Source organism: Sorex araneus, chromosome 4 (assembly GCF_027595985.1).
Source record: "Sorex araneus isolate mSorAra2 chromosome 4, mSorAra2.pri, whole genome shotgun sequence".
In the NCBI taxonomy this organism is placed as follows: Eukaryota; Metazoa; Chordata; class Mammalia; order Eulipotyphla; family Soricidae; genus Sorex; species Sorex araneus.
In genome coordinates, this window is record NC_073305.1 from 19,135,341 (window position 1) to 19,158,253 (window position 22,913).

At 37.1% G+C, this 22,913-nt stretch overlaps 1 protein-coding gene across 1 annotated transcript in view; it reads left to right on the forward strand.

Moving 5' to 3' along the window:
- The window catches only part of KCNH8 (potassium voltage-gated channel subfamily H member 8), a 384,704-nt gene that overhangs the window by 308,435 nt on the left and 53,356 nt on the right, over window positions 1–22,913 (forward strand). Inside the window, exon 11 of the mRNA XM_004603820.2 lies at window positions 3,842–4,056. Within this exon, the coding sequence (XP_004603877.2) occupies window positions 3,842–4,056 (215 nt within the window). The remainder of the gene's footprint in view (window positions 1–3,841; window positions 4,057–22,913) is intronic.

Here is a 22,913-nt window from a genome sequence, read left to right on the forward strand (position 1 = left end):
TCACTCCAGCCCGTTAGTATGTTGTATTATAATTAAGTTGTAACTCTGACCTGATGACTTACAGATGTATGCCATCGATTCCCAATCCACCAATGGAACTGATCAGCAAATGTTATTACCAGGATTCTGAAAGAGACCATAGCTATCTTTTTCATCTGTCTTTTCCTTTTCTTTTCCTTTTTCTTCTTTCAGAAATAAGTATGCTGCAGAAAAATAAAGAAATTTGAACCGAGGTCTTAATACTACATAGTGAAAAAAAGGCACAAGATCAGAAAATTAATAATGTTGAGAACTATGCTATTATTTATCAGTGCCAACTCAATATAAGACTCAAAATGTATTGTCAGTGTTCAGGAAGAATTCACTGAAAGCATAAACAAACTAAGATCAGAGAAGTAGTACGGGGGTGAAGGTGCTTGCCTTGTATATGGCCAACCTCAGCTCTATCCTTTGCACCAATATTGCCCCCATGGCATCACCAAGTAGTGATCCCTGAACACAGAGTCAGAAGTAAGTCCTAAACACCACTGGGTGAGGGAATTTGCCTTGCATGCGGCTGACCCAAGTTCAAGTCCTCCATCGCTCTTGGAGAGCCTGGCAAGCTACAAAGATATCCCACCTGCACAACAGAGCCTGGCTAGCTACCCAAGGCATATTCAATATGCCAGAAACAGTAACAAGATGTCTCACAGTGGAGATGTTACTGGTGCCCGTTCGAACAAATCTATGAACAATGGGATGACAGTGCTACAGTGCTAATTTTTAGGTGCCAAATTAGGTAAACTATTGGTACTTAAAAAAAATAGGGGCTGGAGCGATAGCACAGCGGGTAGGGCGTTTGCCTTGCACGTGGCCAACCCGGGTTCGAATCCCAGCATCTCATATGGTCCCCTGAGCACCACCAGTAGTAATTCCTGAGTGAAGAGCCAGGAGTAGGAGTAACCCCTGTGCATCGCCGGGTGTGACCCAAAAAGAAAAAAAATAATTGGTTAATTATGGTGAAATAGCTATACTCCATCTATCCAAGGTATGAAAGAATGTTTGTTATCCCAAAGAAACCAGTTTCTTAGTAGAATACCTCAGTGATCCTCATGGCAAGACATTGTGTCATGATATAGCATCCTCAGATATACCAAACTGTATTGATCATGCTATGGAGGTAGCTTAGCAGGCTAGAGCACATGCCTTGCAGAAAGATCACCTGGGTTCAAATCCTGTCATGTGGCAACTGAGCACTACCAGGAGCAATGCCTGAGCACTGAACCTGAACTAGATGTGGCCCCAAAACTAGTAACACAAATGCTGAAATTTTATTAATGTAATAATCATCAGTTTTAATTTCTTCCAAACTATATTTGCATCTTGTATCAATACTCAACTATGAGGATTATTTTTTCCCAAGAAAATTGCATTGCTAACAAAGTACGTGATAATGAAAATTTCTTGTACTGGTAACAAATTTGGCAGTATTGGTAACAACAGCAAATCAAATCGGTATTCCCTTTGGGTCATAGATAGGGACTTCTGTCAAATTGATTTAATTTCAAGGTTTAAATCCAAATTTAATTCATATACAAGTTCTAGGTAATTCAATAATTTAAAATTTCTCATTTTTTGCCACAAATATCTCAGTTATTTATGGTGAGTTTTTCATGTTTCCTTTTACTGTCAAACTTAATAAAAGTAGACTTTTATTGAAGACTGTTATATTCCAGAGATCTAGGGATTCTGGGGACAATTAAAAGTAAAATTTAGAAGTTAAAAACCTAATTAAGTTAGGAACAGATGGGAACAGTGAATTCTGTGACATTCTAAAAATATTGTTTGCTTGATGGATTTTTGGTTGGTCAATTTTTCTGTGATGGCTCCCTATGAAATAGAGCTAACTACCCATAAAAAAAATAAAAGTTATAGCCCAGGCATGATACATTTGAAAAGCACAGAAACTTCTAACTTATAGCTATGCATGAATCTAATGCCTGTGTCCTCCTTGAGCTTATTCATATAACTTCAACATGCAACATAAATTTATCTGTGAGTTCTATGAATTTTCTTTCTGATTTCTCACCTGGGTGCTGAGTGAATTAATGGCTGCGTCTAGCTTAAATCTAAAGCTATAATCAGTTTTTTGGTAGCACTTAGAGTTATGCTCATCTTCCTGCTAAGTTATCAATTGGAAGATTTTTAGAGATTCACATAAATTGTTCACATTATCTAATCAGCAATCTTGAGGAAGCAATCTACTTTCTAGGCAGGTAAATGCCAGCCTAAAATTAATGGACTGAGAAATTACAAGCAAAATATTATTGAGTGCTGGGTGTGGGCTCGGGCACAGATGACCTCAGTAAAGTTGTATTAGATCTCTCCCTGCCACTGCACAAGTTGGCTGACTTGTGACAACAGTTAAATTGGTGGGCATTTAGGATTTTCCAGTATTTGACTACTAAAAATAGCACTGCACCGGTGTAAGTATAAATAGCTCACTTGAGTTAGTATCTTCAGATAAATACCTATAAGTGAGATCCAGTGATGGGATTCCTATTTTTAATGTTTTTTTTCTCCAGACTGCTTTCCATAATGAAACCAATTTACATTTTCACCAATAGCACAGAATGTTTCCATTCTCTCTCTAGTCCCTCCAATGCTGGTTGCTTCTAATATTTTTGTAGAGAAAATGAGGTTCATTACACTAAGGAGCATTGGAACTATCACAGTATATGTAATAGATTGCATTGTGCATTATATTCCATCACTGTCTCTGCCTCCCATCTCTTGAGAGAAGGATGAGAACTGGTCTTTACATATTACCTCCCAGTCTCATAGACATGTTCTGAGAGGAACAAAACAACCTGAACAACTGGGAAACCTCACAGCAGTGCTTCAACTATAGTCCAAATTGCTAAAGTCAAAATTGTTGTGAGATCACTTGATGATCTTACAGCAGAATCACAGAGTCCTTTAACATTCAGAAAAAAATTACTAGCCATTATTTTTTCCCTTTAATGCTTAAAGAAACTGAAACCAAACTGTCCAATTCATTAAACAAATCCTGTGACTGATGTGTATGGAGCTTATAGTTCAGTGTTTCTCAAACTGGTCATTTGACCCACTGTGTAAAACCCAAGGTGTTCCAAGGAATAACAGGTGAAAGTTACATAAATGGAAGACCAGCGGAATAATTGGTAGGAAAAGGGAGGTCACACTAAGAAGCAATGTTGGAAAGGAGCCACAGTCATAAACAGGTGGAGGGGTTGGAGAGATAGCACAGGAGGCAGGGCATTTGCCTTGCACGGGGCCGACCCGGGTTCTATTCCCATCATCCCATATAGCCCCTGAGCACCACCAGAAGTGATTCCTGAATGCAAAGCCAGGAGTAACCCCTGAGCATCGCTGGATGTGACCCAAAAAGAAAAACCAATAAGAAAAAGAAAGAAACAGGTGGAGAATCACATCACTGCTTTGAATAACCAACAACTCCCAATTTAGGGCTATTGACCAGTCTCCTGAACCAGGGATAATTTAGCCCACCAGACAATATTTGACAATTCTGATGATACTTTTGGTTGTTACAACTCATTTGGGGAGTATAAGATAATGCTAAACATTCTACTAGGTAAAAAAACACCCTGCCTACTACACATACGTGCACAAGCACCCTCAAAAGATTATTATACCCCAAATCATGGTACTGACACTGATGTGGTTGACAAAAGGTTTATCACCTTCCCTTTTATATCAGAGTGTTATATCAGAGAAATGAAGCCTCTGATTCAAATGAAGCTTCCAGGTGTCAGCTTGCTTTTCTTTAAAATAGTATGTCCTTTTTCCCCACTGTTTCAAGGGAAAGGGGATTTAATTGGAGCAAATCTATCAATTAAGGACCAAGTGATCAAGACCAATGCCGACGTGAAGGCTTTAACCTACTGTGATCTCCAGTGTATCATCCTCAAAGGACTCTTTGAAGTGTTGGACCTTTACCCAGAATATGCTCACAAATTTGTGGAAGACATTCAACATGACCTCACATACAACCTTCGAGAAGGTCACGAGAGTGATGTAAGTCTCACTTCTAATTAGTGTTGATACCTAATAGTATGGGGTCTGAACATCATTTATAACAATAAAAGCAAACATTATGGCTCACTTTGTAATGTTTCTGAAGACAAGATTTAACACTTGAGCCATTAGTAGAATGATTAAATAGCTAACTGAAAGGCGAACATTGACCTGATTTTCAATCTTCTAAGATATATGAGTTCTCTTAACTCAGTTTCTTGCAAGAATCAGCTTTAGTTAGACAAAATATTTAACTAAATTATTTATTCTGATTTTTAAATATTTCCAGGTAGATCATATGGCCCAGTTTACTGTGTTTGTCATTTTCATTATTCCATTTGATTCTTATGATTTTTGCTTAAGAATAATCTTTTTGCAAACCAGTACCCAAAATAGTGCATCTTAAAATGACTAAATTATGCACAAGAGGATTCAAGCCAAAGATTGTCACACTGAAAGCATAATGAACATTTTTATGAAATTATATATTTGCTGCATGTTTCAATTTATACAAGCAGTTTTTCTGTCAAAATATGTACTACACTGAATTCAGTGAGTAAGCTGGTCGTGAACATGACTTCATTAGATGTGTCAGAGAGACAAATGATTTAATAGAAATGATTGTTGAACAACAAACCACAGCATGCATAGCATTCTGTTACAAGAAATGCCTTGATCTGCTTTCTTGAGCTTTGTCCTGTGTATCTTTTTTTTGCAATCTACCCATCTACAGCTCTAACCCATAATCTAAGAATCTATTGTTTTGATTATTGGTATGGTGTATAAAGTTATTAATGACCTTTACTTTGAAAGATTGAAAAAGAATTCAAATTGCATGTTGCTGTATTTTGGTTGAAGGCATCAAATGATAACCAATACATAGATGATATCCAGTTCTGAAGTCCATGATTATCCATTTTAAATATGTACTTCTCTCCATTGATGATAACAAACATCAAAGAAAGTAATGTTTATTGAGAACAAATTTGTGCTACACATTTTGCACCTATAAATCATCTAGCAGTGGTCTTTTAATTTCAGGATCAATTGCATCTAATGAAAGACAAAAAGAAACAGATTTAGAATGATTAACCAACTTAATACATGATCACACAAATTTGTCAGTAATAAGACTGGGGATTAAGCACAACTCTCTGCCATTTTTAACCTATACACTTTCAATAACTGATATCTCCTGTTGAAGGCACATGTAATGTCTTCTCACTCAACAAATTGATTTATAAAACTTCCACAGATGCTTTTTGTCCTCTACATGACAGCTTAACATGACAATTACATCTGAAAAGTGGAGGTGCATTAAGGGGTGGAATTAACTAAAAAGGAACACAGAAATGAAAGACAAGTAGCCAAAGATAAGTAGACAATTAGCCAACATTCCTCATCATGAAAAAATGGAAAATATTTGTATGTTGATTCTACATTTTATAATTACTTTTTAAGAATCCTTATCACTGACAGTTTTTTATCTTTTCTCCCTGTTTGCAAAAATATTAATCATAGTGATTTAAAACTTTAGTATTTAAATTTAATGTAGGGCTATTTCATTTCATGGTTTTTATTTGTATATATAAACATAAACAGATAAATATGTATATTTTTATTGAGGCCACTGGGTTTTAACATTCTGTAGTTTCAGATACAGATTTTAAAATCAATATCTATAAATACTGCCAGTGGTAATCACCAGAATTTTAATTGTCATCCATAATCAACATCTTTTATTCAGTTTTCCCACCCTCTCCCAACTTCCCTTCTGGTTAACTCGGTTGGTTGGTTGGTTGGTTGGTTGGTTGATTTCACTATTTATTTCTTCTAATCTATAAAAGTTTTTTTAATTTTCATTATATACCACATGTTAGTGAAATTATTCTGTGCTTATTTTTCCCTTATTTATAGCAAATGCCATAATTTTGTTTAAATGTAGTTGTTGCTTATGAAAACTTATTTTCCTCCAAAGTGACAGGCTTTCTTTTGGCAAGCAGATTGAGTAGCAGCACTTTCATTCACTTCATACTTTTTTTAGGCTTTGTTATACTGATCTATTTCAGTCTTGTCTTTGCTCCAAAAGTGTAGATGCCACTTCTAAGTCATGTTCACATTCCCCCACCCCCCGCCCCAGGATCTCAGCTAAAAGTCTTGAGCGCTTACTAAACACCCCTATTTGGCAGGGCTTGATCTCCACCCCCTCACCACCAGATGGCTGCTAAAATCTCTGCCCTGACATTTAACCTTCCCATTGCTATTTTCTTCTGAATTTCTTGGAGAATTTGCCCCCTGTTTCCATACCGAAGTTAGAAGTTTGTTAATGCCAAGGGGCACATTGATGTTGTTACCTCCGGTCTGAGATTTTGTTCCTCTAATCCCAAATTATTTACATTTGAACTTCACTAAACTGTCTCTTCGGCCAATAGTTGCTCTTTTATATTTTACACCATTTCACCTCACAATGCAATATAGCAAAGTGCCTCAGAAAAACACCTGGGTAACTGTGGCATCCATGGAGGTGCGTGTCTATTTTCTCTGGGAGCGCATCCCTTCAGATGTTACTTACTTGAATTGATTGTTCTCTGGTGCTTTCAAATAGTAATTGACTATATTTTGTTCTGCTTTATCACTCATCTTCACGGGTTGGTTCAATATAATCGAATTAGTTATGGTCAGAACTCAAAATATTACCTTCTTAGAGAGGGCTCCTTATGAACTCACTTCTTGAAACTCTCATTGTATTTTATGTCCTTATCTTCCATTTGCATATTTATCTAAGATCCTGGGACATTATACCTTCAAAAGGCCAGATAAATTTGGATCAAACTTTTCCATTATTCCACACTCTGGGAGGGAAATTCTTGTGACTCTTTCTCAGCATGCCACTTTTAATATTTTAATGGTGACTTTGGATTCTGGAATCCTCATACACAAAAGTATCAGTCACACAGGGAACTTTTAGTGGGAGAATGTTTTTATGAAAGGTTACTCATGAACTATAAAAAGAGGTGTATTTGCAAAATGCACATGTAAACAGTGTCTGTATTCTTAAAAGTTGTATGGCCACATTACCTCAATTTTCAGCTATTCCTGTTCTCAGCTCTCCTCTCTTCTCTATGCTCTTTTCATCATCATATTTCCTATTATTACTGATATATAGTAATGTGGCTTGCCTGTTGTCTTTAAAAATTTACCTTCTTGACATCATCTTTTACCGCACGTAACTCATCAATCATCAGTTGTCATAGAGTGTTTACCAGTTTTTAAGTAAAGGTCAATAGTCAATCCATTTTGAAATAAAGACCAAAAATGCATTTTTAGAAATAGCCAAAATTAAGAAGGGATATGCCTGCATCAGAAAGTTATGATGTCTAGAACTGTGATCAATTATATAACTTTAGGATAACAGCTTATTCCTTCTCACAGGAAAATTCATTTAAGAAATATATTTTTCTAAGTGGGCTAAGGATAAGCAGCACTCATTAACCTTATGAAGATCATGTGTTTTATGCACCCAGTGTTATTTTGATTCTTCCTATAAATCCACACCTGGCTGTTCTCAAGTCTTACTCTTGACTCTGCACTCAGTGATCTTTCCTTGTGGTGCTTAGGAAACCATATATGGTGCCAAAAATCAAACATGCATCAGCCACATACAAGTGCTCTACCCACTGTACTATCACTCTAGCCCCCGTGATTCTCATGATAACGCAAATTTATTTGAACATAACTTTCTGTTGTTGGTAGTCAATTTCAGTTTGTTGCAAGAATTGTGAATTTGTGACAAGTAAATAAGTAAATAAGTCACTAAAGAGAGCTTAGATATATTTTCAAATATTAATGATACTAGTCCACTGAAGATCAGTTGCGTATACAAATATTATATGTGGTTTGCAGATGGTGGACACTGACTTGGTACTGACATGGTTGTTGTATGGTCACAAGTGACATTTGTTGTTGGGGGATAAAAGATGGTAAAATTTGTCTTTAGGGTCTGGAGCAATAGCACAGCGGGTAGGGTGTTTGCCTTGCACTTGGCCAAACCGGGTTCAATTCCCAGCATCCCATATGGTCCCTCGAGCACCGCCAGGAGTAATTCCTGAGTGCATGAGCCAGGAGTAACCTCTGTGCTTCGCTGGATGTGACCCAAAAAAGCAAAATAATAATAATAATAATAAATAAAAATAAAGTAAGCATTCCTTCTATCTTCTATTTTCTCTTCTTTTTAGAAAAGGGAGGAGAGGTTTCCCAGATCCTAGAGAGTTAGTGATTTGTAAGTAAAGGTCCTTAGATTCCAAACTTTAATATATCATGAAATAGCCCAGAGAAGTTCTTGGAAGCAGAGATGAGGAACTTTTGAGCAGCATTGGAAGATATAATGCTGAGTGAAGTAAGCCAGAAGTAAGACAAACACAGGATGCTCTCATGCATACCTATGGCATAGAGAGTAACTGGATGAAGAAATCTAATGTAGCAAAGGGAGGATGCTTAGATCATCCTTGTCCCTCGGGAGGAGAAAGACAAGAAAAAATCTTCGGTGGCAGACTGGGGATTAGAAGGAACATGGGAACACGGGTGGAGGGAAACTGACAATGGTGGTGGGTTTGATGCTAGAACATTATACGCTTAAACTCAACTTTGTAAATCACAGTTCTCTAAAAAGAAAAAAAACTCGAGACAAAAAAAAATAGATGTAACAAATCAAAGAGTATGTTAATAGGAAAACTAGAAAGAACAGCTAAATTGAGGCATATATTTTTCACTTCTTCCAAGTTCAGGACGAAAGGATTTCATGAGCAATTTAATTTAAATTTTAGGAGTAATTTAGACTGAAATATAATGGAAGGAGGATCGTGAGGAAACCCAACCTTCCACCTATAAATAGTGTGATTCCTTGTGGGTGGTTTGATTGATAATTTTTTAAGGATCAGCCTTCAACTCTAAACTAGCATGTACCTTTTATTATATAAATAGATTGACTATTATAACACCAATACTTCAGAAAGTAGAAAACCAATACTGTGAATCACTTAATTACTCTGAACTGTTTATTATAATACTTCAGTTGTCCAGGACATGAGGCTATGAACATTTTGCATTAATTTAATTTATACATGGAAAAAATTTGAGGTCTGGTAATTCAGCCTATTGTTATAAAATCCTTCCTTTAAAAATAATGCATACATCTGTTGCTCATGATGGAAAATAGTAAAGAACATGGTCTATGATATGTGAGATACGATCTGATCCCACGTCTCTTGTATTCCTTAGCATTAGCCTCAATACCGATAATATAGGAAATAAATTGTCTATCTGGGCTCCTTATCTTTAATATGCAAAAGTGAATCTTATTTCTAGTTTTATGTTTTGGAGATAGCACCTATGTTAAATGCAAATAGCCTTAGAAAAAGCATTGCATTCCTTCCCATGAACTGTTCAGTTGTGTTCAGCTGGCTCTCTCAGCACTAGACAATCCCTGTGTTATTAAGCTATTTTATATCCATGAGTTTTGAATCCAGGTTTCTTGTCATAGATTAAAATAAGTCTGAAGAGGTATTTTAAGTGAAGTCTGATTTGCCAACATCTCTTTCCTCTTTCGTGACTCTATCACAGTTTAAGACTGTACTGAAAAAAGGAGCTATTGCCAAAGAAATGGGGATTGGGAGGGGGTTTGGTTTAAATTTAGTTCCTATTTTGATCTGAAATAAGATTGGGGGTGCTCGGAGGCAACTTTCTTGAAAATAATTTACTGACTAGTAAGAATTTTAAAAATCATATTTGACAGCTCTGATACTTAGCTCTTTAAGAGTAGCCTATGTGTAGGTGTGCATCTGCTGACACAGTCTTGTGTAATAGGAGAACATAATTAATTCTGCGCCTTTCTGAGATAATGGTTCTTAGAAAATTGCATATTGAAGGAGACTCACATGGTGCTTCATCGTGGCAGCTTTACTTGCCATCCCAGGCACAACAGGTGTTTGGTTGTCAGTTGTGAGTCTTAAAATACTCTCCTTTATAGAGCAAAAATACTTCCCTGATATGTCTTGTAGTGAAATATTTTACCTACTACATACTTTTATAATGCTTGCAACTGTCAGCTAGGCTTTAGATCTCCTCCTCCCCCTTCTTCCACCACCTCCTCCTCCTCCTCCTCTGTCTCCTCCTCCTTCACTTTCTTTGTTTTGATTTTGGGCCACACCAAGTTGTCTCAGGGGCTACACCTCACCTGATGCTTTGTAGTCTCTCTTGGCATGCTCCAGGAACTGTGTGTTTTCAGGGACTAGACTTGGGGTCTCCTTCAATCTGGGTGCTCCAGATTATTGAGCTGTCACTCTGGCACCCAGTTATTCTTTTAATCCTCAATAGCTGGAGCCAGAGTGGTACAGCAGACAGGGTGCTTGTCTTATATGCAGCTGACTGGGTTCAATCCATGTTATCCCAAAAGGCACCCCAAGCACTATCAGGAGTAATCCCTAAGCACAGAAGCAGGATTAATCCCTGAGCACTGTCGTGTGTGACCCAAAGATAAAAAGTAAAGCAAAAAATGAACTCAGTAAATAACGTCCTGGAAATTTTGTTTGTACTCTATATAAATACTGATATAGATTATATCATGGTAGTTATAGTATCATTGAACATATATGCGTGTATGTATATATATTTAGATTTTAGATAGTATGATTTACATGGCATTAATGGTAGAGTTATTTTCATGTTCTCGAATTTTTCTCATATTTGTATCTTATGGTGAATTCAGATGTTGCATGCAAACGTGGTATCTTAAGGAGGATACTGTGTTTAAATTAGTGTCCTCTGTGCCTTCTCTGATGTTTATGGTCATGGAACTAGTAAGTGTAAATTGCTCTTGAATTACTTGCACTGAATGGCACATCTACCATCTTCTGACTACTGCAGTGACCCTTGGTGTCCTCTCATTATGGATTGACTAAGCTTACAGCTTTGGGAAAAGGGCCAGCCTGAGAATCCTGATAAATCCATGGACAATCCAAATTAGGACATTAGCTATAGACAGTAGAGATCCAGCTCAAATTAAATAAAGCATTAAAGAGAGAAGAGATTAATTGCGAGGATTCCAGGTATGTTGTGCAACCAAATTATTCACCCAAATGGTCTTTGGTCTATTAGAATTTTCCTCAGATGCCTTTTGTTTCTCTTTCTCTCCATTCGTCTTTCCTCCAGTTGACTTGCTATCTTTCTTTCCTTGTTCAGGTGGCAGAAGACAGCCACTGTTGGTAGTTCTTGAGTTCGAGTGGGTAGCAATATAAACTAGACTCTTAGATCTTGCAAGAGTGAATAATTCATCTGAAGTTGAATACTCATTCAGGTTTCATCAAATGCTTATGTTGAGGATGGGGAAGAGAGTTAAAAATGAAGAGATATCGATCACACTGTAGTAATGTAGTGGTTTCCATGCCAACCCAGAGAGCTGAGCAGAGGAAATTAAAGAAATCATCCAGAAAATGGGTGGATGGTCAAAGTACATTGCATGGGCCCGCTGGAGAGCTTGTGGTTAGATGGACTGTGTATGGTCACATCATTGCGGGTTGTACAATTCTTTTCAGCAACAATTTACTTAAAAATAAAATCTCATTAAATAAAATAGAGAACACACAAAAGGCTTTAAATTTTTTTGAATGGATTTATATTTCATCTCCTCTGGATTCTGTCCTGTGTAGCCTTTGTTAGTCAAATAGCATGAGGCATATCCTGCAAAGACAACAGCCACACATCTTTGACACCTGAGTTTTTCAGCCTGTGTTTGCAAGTTTAAAAGTGAGGGGTTGGATTTTGAGCTCCATAGAGGGAGAAAGGAGTTATCTGGGTCGGGAAAGTCCAGATAAAAAGACCACCTGCCATTCCATAAACAGGGCAAAAAAAAAGTCTTTCTCTCCCCTTCCCTGGTTGCTTCCATCCTGCAGGGAACAGCAGATGTTCAGCCTCAAAAAAAAAGTGTTAAATTTTCATATGCACACACACACAGAGTTCAACTTGTGTGTATTTTTGAGAATGAAAAGCTATCTAGACTACATCTCTCAGCTCTATCCCACTATTATCATTGAAGCCATCCATGATCTTCCACTCCTCACAGTATTCTCTTTTTTCAATTTCTATTGAGATACTTCTGCAACATTATGTACCTTAATAAATCAGAAAAAGGAAATACTGACCAACACCACTTTTATGGCATCTCCAAGAGTCAGACTCTTTTTAAAAGATGGTAAAATGGTGATTATATTGCATTCTTGATTGATTACTTCAACCTTAGAAATAAAGCACAGGTCTTGTCCCCACCTCAGTTCTCCTATAGACTGGGTTTATAAAAGAGCCCTTTTAATGCCCTGCTGCAGAGGGAGGGTGGGGGGATGGGAGGTGGTGGGAGGGATACTGGGAACATTGGTGGAGGAGAATGGGCACTGGTGGAGGGATGGGTAAACGATCATTGTATGACTGAAATGCAAACACAAAAGTTTGTAAGTATGTAACTGTACCTCACACTGATTCACTAATGTAAATAAATAAATAAATAAAAATAAAATTTAAGAAAAAAACTTTTCTCTTAATAAAGACAATTTTTAATGGAGGAAATATTTACCTGCTGATGAATGAGCAAAGTTGTGTGCTGAGCACATTAAAAATTTTCACTTAGATTTTTCTTGGAACATAATTTTCACTTAGATTTTTCTTGAAAATAAGCTAAATTCACATGCTAAATGAGGAAAGTAAGGTTACCATCAAGATAGGATAGCTGGTGAGGGGCTGACCTTGCATACACCCAGCACAGGTTTGATCCCCAACACTTGCCAAAAGTAATTCCTGAGTGCTGAGCTAGGAATAATCCCTGAGCATCGCTGAATGTGACCCCAAAGCAATATAAATTAAATAAATAAATAAATAGATGAGGAAACTAGGTAAGGCTAAGAGAAGGGGAAAAAAATGAGCCCTAGAGATGGGGGGTAAAGCTCTTGCCTTGTACAAAGCCAACCTGGGTTCAGTGTCTGGCACTGCATATTCCCACGAGCACAGAGCTGGAAGTAAGCCCCAAGCACTGCTGGATGTGACCCCGATATCAAACAACAATGACAATAGCAAAACCTGATCCAAAGTTTTTCAGCAAGTAAGCAAAGTAAGAAACTGTAGATTCAATCCCAAACTACCTAACTTAAAATCAAATTGAAACAGTACAAGTTGAGGCTGAAGTAATATTGTGGTGGGCAAGGCACTTACCTGCAATCCATCTGGCGCCCCCAGACCCACAAAGATCCCTGAGCACAGAGCCAGGTGTAAGTCCTAAGTACTGCTGTATGTGCCTCCCCGTCAAAAAAAAAAAAAAAAAGAAACCTTGCAACTTAAATGTAAACTTACACTTACAACTTAGTGTAAGTTTAACCTTCCAAATAAAGTAATCATTTCTTTCAGTGAGCATTTATCTCATGAACTCTAAATGCCATCTGCAATTTTGGCCACTCAGGCATTCAAAAGAAGCATATTTCCATGGGCAAATACGCTTCCCATGTCAAGTATATTAGTTAAAAAGCAACAGAACTTATAGATAATTCTTTAAGCTGAATACATTTGATCCGTGTACTTTATTCTGTTAGAGTTAAGTGAGAAAAATGTTAATGAATCATAAGAATTTAACCAAGTAATAAACAGAGAACTCAATTATATGAATATAAGATCCTTGAGAACATTATATTTTATTAATTTTTGTAATCCTTTTCCTACTAAAATCGTTGGCACAAGATCTTTGCTTGATGAATGTTTATTGGACTTTAATTTGGTGATTTATATATAAATGTACTTTCATATCCACATAAAATAGAATGAACTGGAAAGAACACCTAATAAAACTTCATTTTTCTTTTGATTAAAAGTCTTCAAAGGGATGAAAAACAATATTTAGTCGCTCACTGAAGACTGAAAATCCAGATTTTAGTTAGGTATATAACTTGAGTGAACTGCATGCATAAATGCATTGAAATATTTTCTTTGTAAAAGAATGGCTTTCATTTTTAATAAAGTATTTTACCTTTCACATCAATAATGCATTGCAAGAGCCTTTCCCCCAAAAAAATCAAAGTATAACTCATGTTTTAGCTTCTTTTGCAACTAAGCATTTAGCAACCCACCTACCTATAATGGAAAGGAGACGGAGATGAGTGTTCATTGACTCTATAGTACAAGTACCTGATTTACCTCTTTTTTTCTCTCATTAACTTTTTTAATCTTTGGATCATTGCTGAGAATTTGAATTTGTTTTTGCTTTACAGATCTGGTTGCATCCCGACTGTAAAGATCGACTGTAATTGTCTCTGAGCTGTACACTATCTAAGATTTAAAAATTAATAGAAGAATCAGTGTAAAATAGAGTCTAATTCTGGTTGGTTCTGATTCTGATCCAAGTCTTTCATCTTTGCCATTGATCCCTTCTATGATGTGAATCAGCATAATCCATCTGAAAGGCCTGCTTGGTCCTCTTCCAGCATTCTGACTTGCAGCAGAAGTTTTTGTAAATTTTCCAAATATAAAGACCTGTCATGTCGCATCAAAATCCACAATGCCTAGATATTTCAGAACAGATGCCTCAATAGCAAGAAGACAAGAGAACTGCAAAACCATTGTAACTTGGCTATTCAACTTGCCCTCCTATCTAGAATTTATACTTTCACTGACTATAAGTCTGCCCATTTATTAAGTAGCCTTGTGGTCACAAGACTAGCTCAGAAAAAACTTGTCTCCATCTTTATATAAGCTTTTGTGTTTTCTATACACTTCATTGTCCTTTATCCTTCCCTATTTTCACAAGTAAATTTGTAAAATCTCGATTCCACTAACATTTCAAATATATATATGTATATATACATATGTGTGTATGTGTGTGTATAAAACATTTTAATTCAGTTTGATCCTTGTAAGAAGTTAGTCTTCATTAAATGAAGTAAAAAAAACTCTTTGAAATATAAGTATATCAAATATGCCAACAAACAATATTTCTCACAATTTCATATATATATACATATACATACATATATATGTATAAGCCCCCAAAAGACTCTGTCCCTCTCGGAGAGCCAAGCAAGCTACTGAGAGTATCCCACCCCCACGGCAGAGTCTGGCAAGCTACCCGTGGCGTACTCAATATGCCAAAAACAGTAACAATGACAGTCCTCATTCCCCTGATCCTGAGAGAGCCCCCAGTGTGCCATTGGACTACACTAGCATGTGACAGGGACAAATTGAGACGTTACTGGTGCCTACTTGAGCACATCAATGAACAACAGGATGACAGTGATACAAAGAAAAAGTGATACACATGTATATACACATTCTCAGACATATGCATTATGTAGAAGAATTGAGAGTTTGAGAGTTTCAGTGAAAGAAGGAATAGTTTCGTAAAGAACATAGGAGGTAAAACATTTTTATATATCTTGTCAAAAGCAATTCAGAATCTCAAAAGTTTTTTCTCATTTTTAGGTTCTTAAATTTTTTATTTAGATACCAGGATTTACAAGAGTGCTACCAGTAATGTTTTATACTACATACCTGCCACCAGATCTCAGCATCCCTCCGCCACAATTTCCAGGATCCCTCACTAGCCCCAAAACCCACATAGGCAATTCAGTTCTATAGGCAGACACTTAGGGTCTATTACATTGGCCATTGTGTATCCTCTTATCATGCTTCCTTATATCCCACATGTGTGTTGAATTATTCTATATGATCCTTTTCCCTTTGATTTATTTCACTCAGCATGATTACTTCACTAAATCCTATAAAATGCAGCAAACTGCAAGATTTCATCTTTTCTAAGAGCTGTGTAATATTTCATTTGATGTATATATACCATAATTTCTTTACTTATTCATTTATTGTTGGACACTTGGGTTATTTCAAAATAATGACTATTGTGAATAATGCTGCAGTGAATATAAGAATCAAATATCTTTTCAAATAATTTTTGGCCCTTTTTGTAGATTCCATAAAGTGGAATTTGGGAGTAACACAGAAACTATATTTCTTTCTTGAGGAATCTCCAGACAGGTTTTCACAGAGGTCCAACCAAATGGTTTGCCCACCAAGAGTGGATAAAGGATTCTTTTAGCCACATTTCTGCTATATTGGTTGTTTCTATCCTTTTGAAGTATGCCATTCTCAATAACATGAGATGATACCTTATTGTCATTTTGATTTTCATATCCCTGATATTAATTGATGAAGAGCACTAGTCATATGTCTGCTGGCCATTTGAATATTTTCTTTTAGAATATATACTCAGTTCCTCTTGCCATTTTTGATAGGGTTTTTATTTTTTGTGAGTGCATCATAAATAAAATTAGCCCTTTGTCAGTTGTGTAGCATGTAAAAATTTTTTCCCAGCCAGTTAGGCATATTTTTATTTCAGATCATTTCTTTTATAATGTAGAAATTTTTTGATTTGATACAGTTTCATTTGTTTATTTTTTACTTCTGTTTCCTTTATCACAGATCTTGAATCATTGAAGATGCCTCTGAAGCCAACATCATAGACAGTTCTGCCTATCTTTCCTTTGATATATTGTATAGATTTGTGTTTGATATCAAAGACTTTGATCCATTTTGAATTAACTTTTATGTATGATACTAATAAGAATTCAGGGTTTTTTTTGGTCTGTTGCTATCTGAATTGTGCTAGTTTAATAGTGTCATAGGCCAGCATTGAACAAGTGGTATATTTCTTCTTTTAGTTCTCTAATGCCAAACCTAGATTTAATATTTAGGACATACCGTCAGCAGGTGGTATGATTAAAGCTGTTGTAAATGAGCTAAGTTGGTGGAAATTAAAATTAAAAATGAATTTTAAAGTCCCAGGATGAACATCTTTAATGGTGTTTTTCCTGTGAAATTCCCCAAAAGGGTGTAGACAGCAGAGAGAATGACATATGGCAGAGACAGTCTGCTTACACCACCATGCAGACTGCGCTTGGCAGGCATATTGGGAGGCCCCTAGTTTCGTCACATTTGAGGCATCTATTTGCTCACCACTGAAGCCCAGGTTCGATCCCCTGTAAAAAACTAAGGCACGCCGAGGGGTGTGTGTCCAAGGGCTCTCCGGGTGGCTCTGTCTCACCACCCGCATCCGGTGCTCTGGAGCCGCTGTGTGTGGGCTGGATCAGGACGGCTGTTGGCCAACGACCGGCGAGGGAAGAATGAGGACCAAGCTGGTTGCTGATTAGTTACCATTTATTCAATCTTCCATCTTTCTCATCTCCCACACTCCTTCAGATAGCTCCGTCCTCTCTCTCAATCTATCGAAACCTCCCTGGCTTCTCTAGTCTCTCCTCCTACTTGTCTCTCTCCCCTTGCCCTCTAGGCTTCACCCAGCCAGGTAGCAAAATCAACATAAGAAAGCCCTTCCTGAGGGCAGGGCATTCCAAAGCCCTTCCTGACTCTTAAGGTGTTTTTCTCCTTTCCTTAGTCCAAACACTCATTAACATCTTAATACTAGTTATTTTTGTATGGACATAGCAAGGGATACATTGAGGCTTGCAAGGCATCTCTCTTGAGAACATCTTGCCAGACTCAACTACAGCACTCAGGCCAGATTAATCATTCCTCACCCTAGCAGGGTCCAAATCTAGTTATCACTGTTTGGATCATGACAGCATTTGTCCATGATCAAGCTCTTAACTTATAGTTAAGCATTAGGCACTTTGGCCAGGCCCATCTCGACGCCAGGGGAGCACACAACTCACCACTTGCCCTGGGTCCGTCTCATCCCTCGTTGGGACCCTGCTTTTGGGGACGCTAGGAAGTAAGGGCAGCTGAGGCTTAGGTCGAGAGAACAGATGCCCAGGAGGAAAATATCATGTAGAGTCAAATGACTTCCAGGTTACAAAAGCATAGCATTTGCTAAGTCTTCCTATGTCCATACAAAAAGGACATGGCTCTGAATAAACTATGCAAAGGACTCAAGGAGAAGAGAAAAACATTATTTACAAGTCAACAGAACACTAAGAAAGAAGCTACAAATAAACAAAGAGGAATGGGAGCACTGTGGTGGGAGTAACCCAATAAACCTAAACTACCTGAGGCTATGTTATCCTACAATCCCCAACACTCCAGATGGTCCTCTGAGCCTTGCCAGGAGTGATCCTGAGAGTAGAACGGAGCAACAAAGGAGTGGCAACTTTGTAAAAAATAGTACCTAGTCATCAGAAATATAAAAATTAACAAAGTGCCTAGTTAAGGGGTATATTAAAGCAGCTTGAAATTGTGAATTGAAAGTCCAACATGTAGTGATAACGACACCTCTTTAAGGGTAGATGAACCCATGGAGATGCATTTCTGTTGAATAAATTGGGATTTAAAGGATTTGGTTTCCATGTCAATGAGGAAAATGATTAAGGAAAACTCTGAGATGAACATCTGCAGGACTCTAAGCTTTTAGTGATGTGGTAATCCCACTTATATTTTCCACCCTGAAGATTAAGGTCTTTAAAAGCAGAGCATATGGTGGTTGATCTGCATCCTGACATTTTGTCAGCATTCATAAACAGTCCCAAATCAGACTAGTCCTAATATGTTCATATTATAAGTTTTTACAGGTTTGGGGAAGCTATTCGTTATCCTCCCTCCTCAATAAAAAAATGCTGTGTCCTGAGGACTGGAGAACTATTACAACAGGGAGGGTGCCTGTCTTACATGTGATTGACCCAGGTGCAGAACTCCATATGTTCTCTGAGCCCTTATAGGAATGATCCTGAGCACAGAACAAGGAGGAAGCCCTGAGCACCACTGGGCAGGCCTCCAAAAAACAAACAAATGAAATGTTACCACCACATATAAAATAAAATCCCAAAACAAACAATTATATCCAAAAGGTCACTGAATGCTAGGTAATATAATCAATACCCGTAGGTGTTATATGACTTGGATCAAGCTGCTTTCTTTCAGTGGGCATCTAGATGACTGAAAAAAAAAGCGCTTTCAGTTGAGTCAGACTAAACACTGTAATAAAAATTCACAAGTCTCAGTGACAACATAATATGTTGAATAAAATCTTAGGTAAAATGTTTTCTTCATATCACAATATACAGATGATAGACAAATCGTGACTTTTCACCAGCTGCTTCATGAATCCAGGTTTCCTCTAACTCCTTCATCCATTAGACCTGAATGACACCCAAAACTCAAAGTTCTCAAGTAGGAACTTGCTGGAGGCACATGCAGACCTAGAAATTGCATAGATTTCTTCTTACATTCCATTGCCCAGAATTAGTCATGCAGTTCAATCTGAGTGCAAAAATCTGGGGAAATCTATTCAAGCTGTGTTTCTAGGAGGACACAGCAGGTGAACAATTAACACATCAGAGTCACACACCTTCTACTGTTACCTTTTCATTATTTGTAAATTAAAGTTTAAGAAAGCTTTCAAAGACTAAGAGAGGTGTATGCAGCCAAATCAAAAAATATTTTCTTTCATTCTGTATGTATTTTATTTCATGACTGGTTCTTTATCTTTGGGGGCGGGTACACCAGCAGTATTCAGGGCTTACTCCTGGCTCTGTGCTCAGGGATCACTCCTGGAAGTGCTTAGTGGACCATATGCTGTGTCAAGGGTCGAATCTAGGTCAATTGTGAGCAAGACAAGTGCCCTCCCCACTAATCTATCTCTCTTGCCCTTTGTGATTGGTTTTTATTTTGCTGTCAAATGTGAAAATACTCTTCAAAACAGAATTGGCACATGTGATATTTCTTTAGCATTTTTAGGAAATTGTGAGGAGCAGCAAATGAGTATAGCTTGCTGAATATATTAGCCTGGTATCATTTAAGACTGGCTGATAAGAATATGAATCTGTCAAATTCATTGATAACTAAAAGTTATTCTTAAAGTCTGTATTCAATTTCTCTAAATAATTTGCTCCCCAAAAAATAAAGTCATCCCTTGGGTACTTTCCCCAGCTAAACGTAAGGGTTAGGAGTTTTGAATTAATTAAGATGAAGATAATAGCACTAAAACTTGGAGAGAATAGTTGTTCTGAAGAGAATTATATGAACATATTTTGTGTGTGTCACTAAAAGAATGATGTATGAGTCTAAGTTAAAATTTTACACATACACAACCTAAAGTAGCCATTTAAAATGGATACGCTTTATTTACTATTCACAATTTTATAAGAAAGAGTTCCTCTTTGTGACTTTTCTAAAACTTGGACATGGCTTCCTGTTATCAAGATTGTATTGTGATAATTCCAAAATTGGGATATCACTTTTCCCCACGAAGTGCTCCCCTAAATTCTTCATTATTTTAAAGCCAAAGGAAAAGTTTTTCCTATGATAAAAACTCAGACTTTTTTAATAACTGGATATTGATTCTTACCCTCACCAAAAAAAATGTTTTGAATAAAAATGTTATTAAGACTAGCATGGAAATAATATGAGGACAGGGTAGGGGGCAGTGGGGATTCTTCGGAATTTTGGTGGTGATGGAAGTACTTTGTCCACCAAAGCATGAACATTCACACCGTGTTACCTCAACAATGATTATAACAAAATTTGTTCAAATATTCCAAAAAAATATCATTAAGAAAGAGGCTCAGAAAAGGAAATGAGAAAAATCAGGCACATTGTACCTTTGACAATTTTTGTTCTGAGAATTTTCTGGAGTACTACCAGAAGAGAGAAAATGCCAAATCAGGCTTGTTGCTTCTTAAATTTCACTGATGTTTACTATCATTATGATTCTCACAAAGATTAGTTTTGGGTCAATAGATAAAGTCAGCAATGTCTTTCTTGTGGTGTTTTAAATTGTCTTTGCATAAAACAAAATTGCAACGTAAAATGTCTGGCCTTGCCTGTACTGGGAAACTTTCTTCCTAACATAGAAATTGTTGACTATTTTGTAAAGTCTGAGTGATATGATAGGCCATATTCTAAATGTTAACATTGATATTCCTTTCATTTTAAAAATGAGTGCATTTATTTATATCGAGGCTGCCAGCGATCTGTTATCATAGTCTCATTCAAATCTATTTTCTGTGATTCAGTGTACTTGCCTGAAGTAAGCAAAGTACTGTGTTTCATACTAATTTAAACACCATCTTCAGCATACAGGGCCCTTCACCTTTTTTGTTAGTGTATAGTCGACAGCGGGCTTCCTAGGCAGCAAATTAGGCATTTCACATTATTCTTAAAAGTGCCATCGGGAGTTGTGATGCACAAACTTCTCACACTAAATTGAGCATCTTTCTTCACCGACCTGGTTTGGAACCAAAGTACTCAGCATGTATCCTGAAAATCTTATGAAACCAGCTATTGTGTTTCCTTACAATTACATAGTAGCTGATTTTAAAAGCTAACCAGGAACCATTGTACCCTAATCAGAAGCGGGTCATTAGGGGGCATGGGATCTCAGTTCAGCATAATGAGTTTAAACTGTGTAAATTCTTCTAGCTCTGATTACCCTGCTCAACTCCCAAGTCACTGATTTGGTACATTGCTCCTTAAGACTGAAATCTTTAAAACCATATGCCAGTGTAGAGAGATTTCTAGTTAGCTCTCTCCAAATAACAATGTATATTTTGCTCCTTTCTTTAAATATTTTTAATTGAATCACCATGAGATAGTTACAAAACTTTCATGTTTGAGTCAGTCATATTTTGTTCCTTTTTCTTTACAAAACCATGACATGACCCATATGTTAGGAAAGAATTCCCCCTCAAAATCAGCCTGCAGTTCTCAAGTTTTTAAAAACAGTTTTAGGGAATTTGGGGGTATTCTTTTAATTCCAAACCCTTGAAGTTTGCGTGTCTGAATTCAGATAAAAGAAGATGAAGTTGTGCTTGAGTTAACATACGTTTTATTGACTATTTGTATATAAGAAAAACTTGAAAATATTTCATTTTTAATTGAAGTAGACTAAATTGGGCTGGAGCGATAGCACAGGGGTAGGGCATTTGCCTTTCATGGGGCCGATCCGTGTTTGATTCCTCCGCCCCTCTCGGAGAGCCCGGCAAGCTACCGAGAGTATCTCGCCCTCCCGGCAGAGCCTGGCAAGCTACCCATGGTGTATTGGATATGCCAAAAACAGTAACAACAAGTCTCACAATCAGAGACGTTACTGGTGCCCGCTCAAACAAATCGATGAGCAACGGGGTAACAGTGATAGTGACAGACTAAATTATTAAGAGAGAAATGAATAGAATGACAGAAGTACTACTTTATATTAGATATCTCACCTAGTCTCATGCAAGGAAAAGTGTATTTTTGTGTGTGGGATGGCAACTCTTGAGTTAGGAGAGCAATTTGGGAAAAACTTGTGCTTAATAAGTTTGTGGTTTCTGTCTCTTTTCTTTTTAATTTTATTTTAGGCACCACGATGTACAATATTGATAATGGCAGTGTTCATGAGTAAAACATCTCAACACCAACACACTGGCTAGAATATCAGCTCCCTCCACCATTGTCCTACTGTCCCCAGCCCCACAAACTATCCTTTACCCTTCCCCCACACCCCCATTCACCCTGAAGTTATATGCTTCCTGCTAATGGCCAATTCTCAGTCTTGTTGCTTTTGAGCAAGTTTTTTGTTTTTTTGCTATATTTAATTATATCCAAGATATTGGAGAGACCATTTGTAACTGTCCTTCTCTCTAACATCATTCAGCATAATACTCTCCAGATCCATCCATGTAGTAGCAAATTGCATGATTTTATCTTTTTCTATAGTTAAGTAGTATTCCATTGTGTATATGTACCATAGTTTCTTTTTCTGTTCATCTGTTCTTGAACACTTAGGCTGTTTCCAGTTTGGGACTATTCTGAATAGTACCACAATACACACAGTA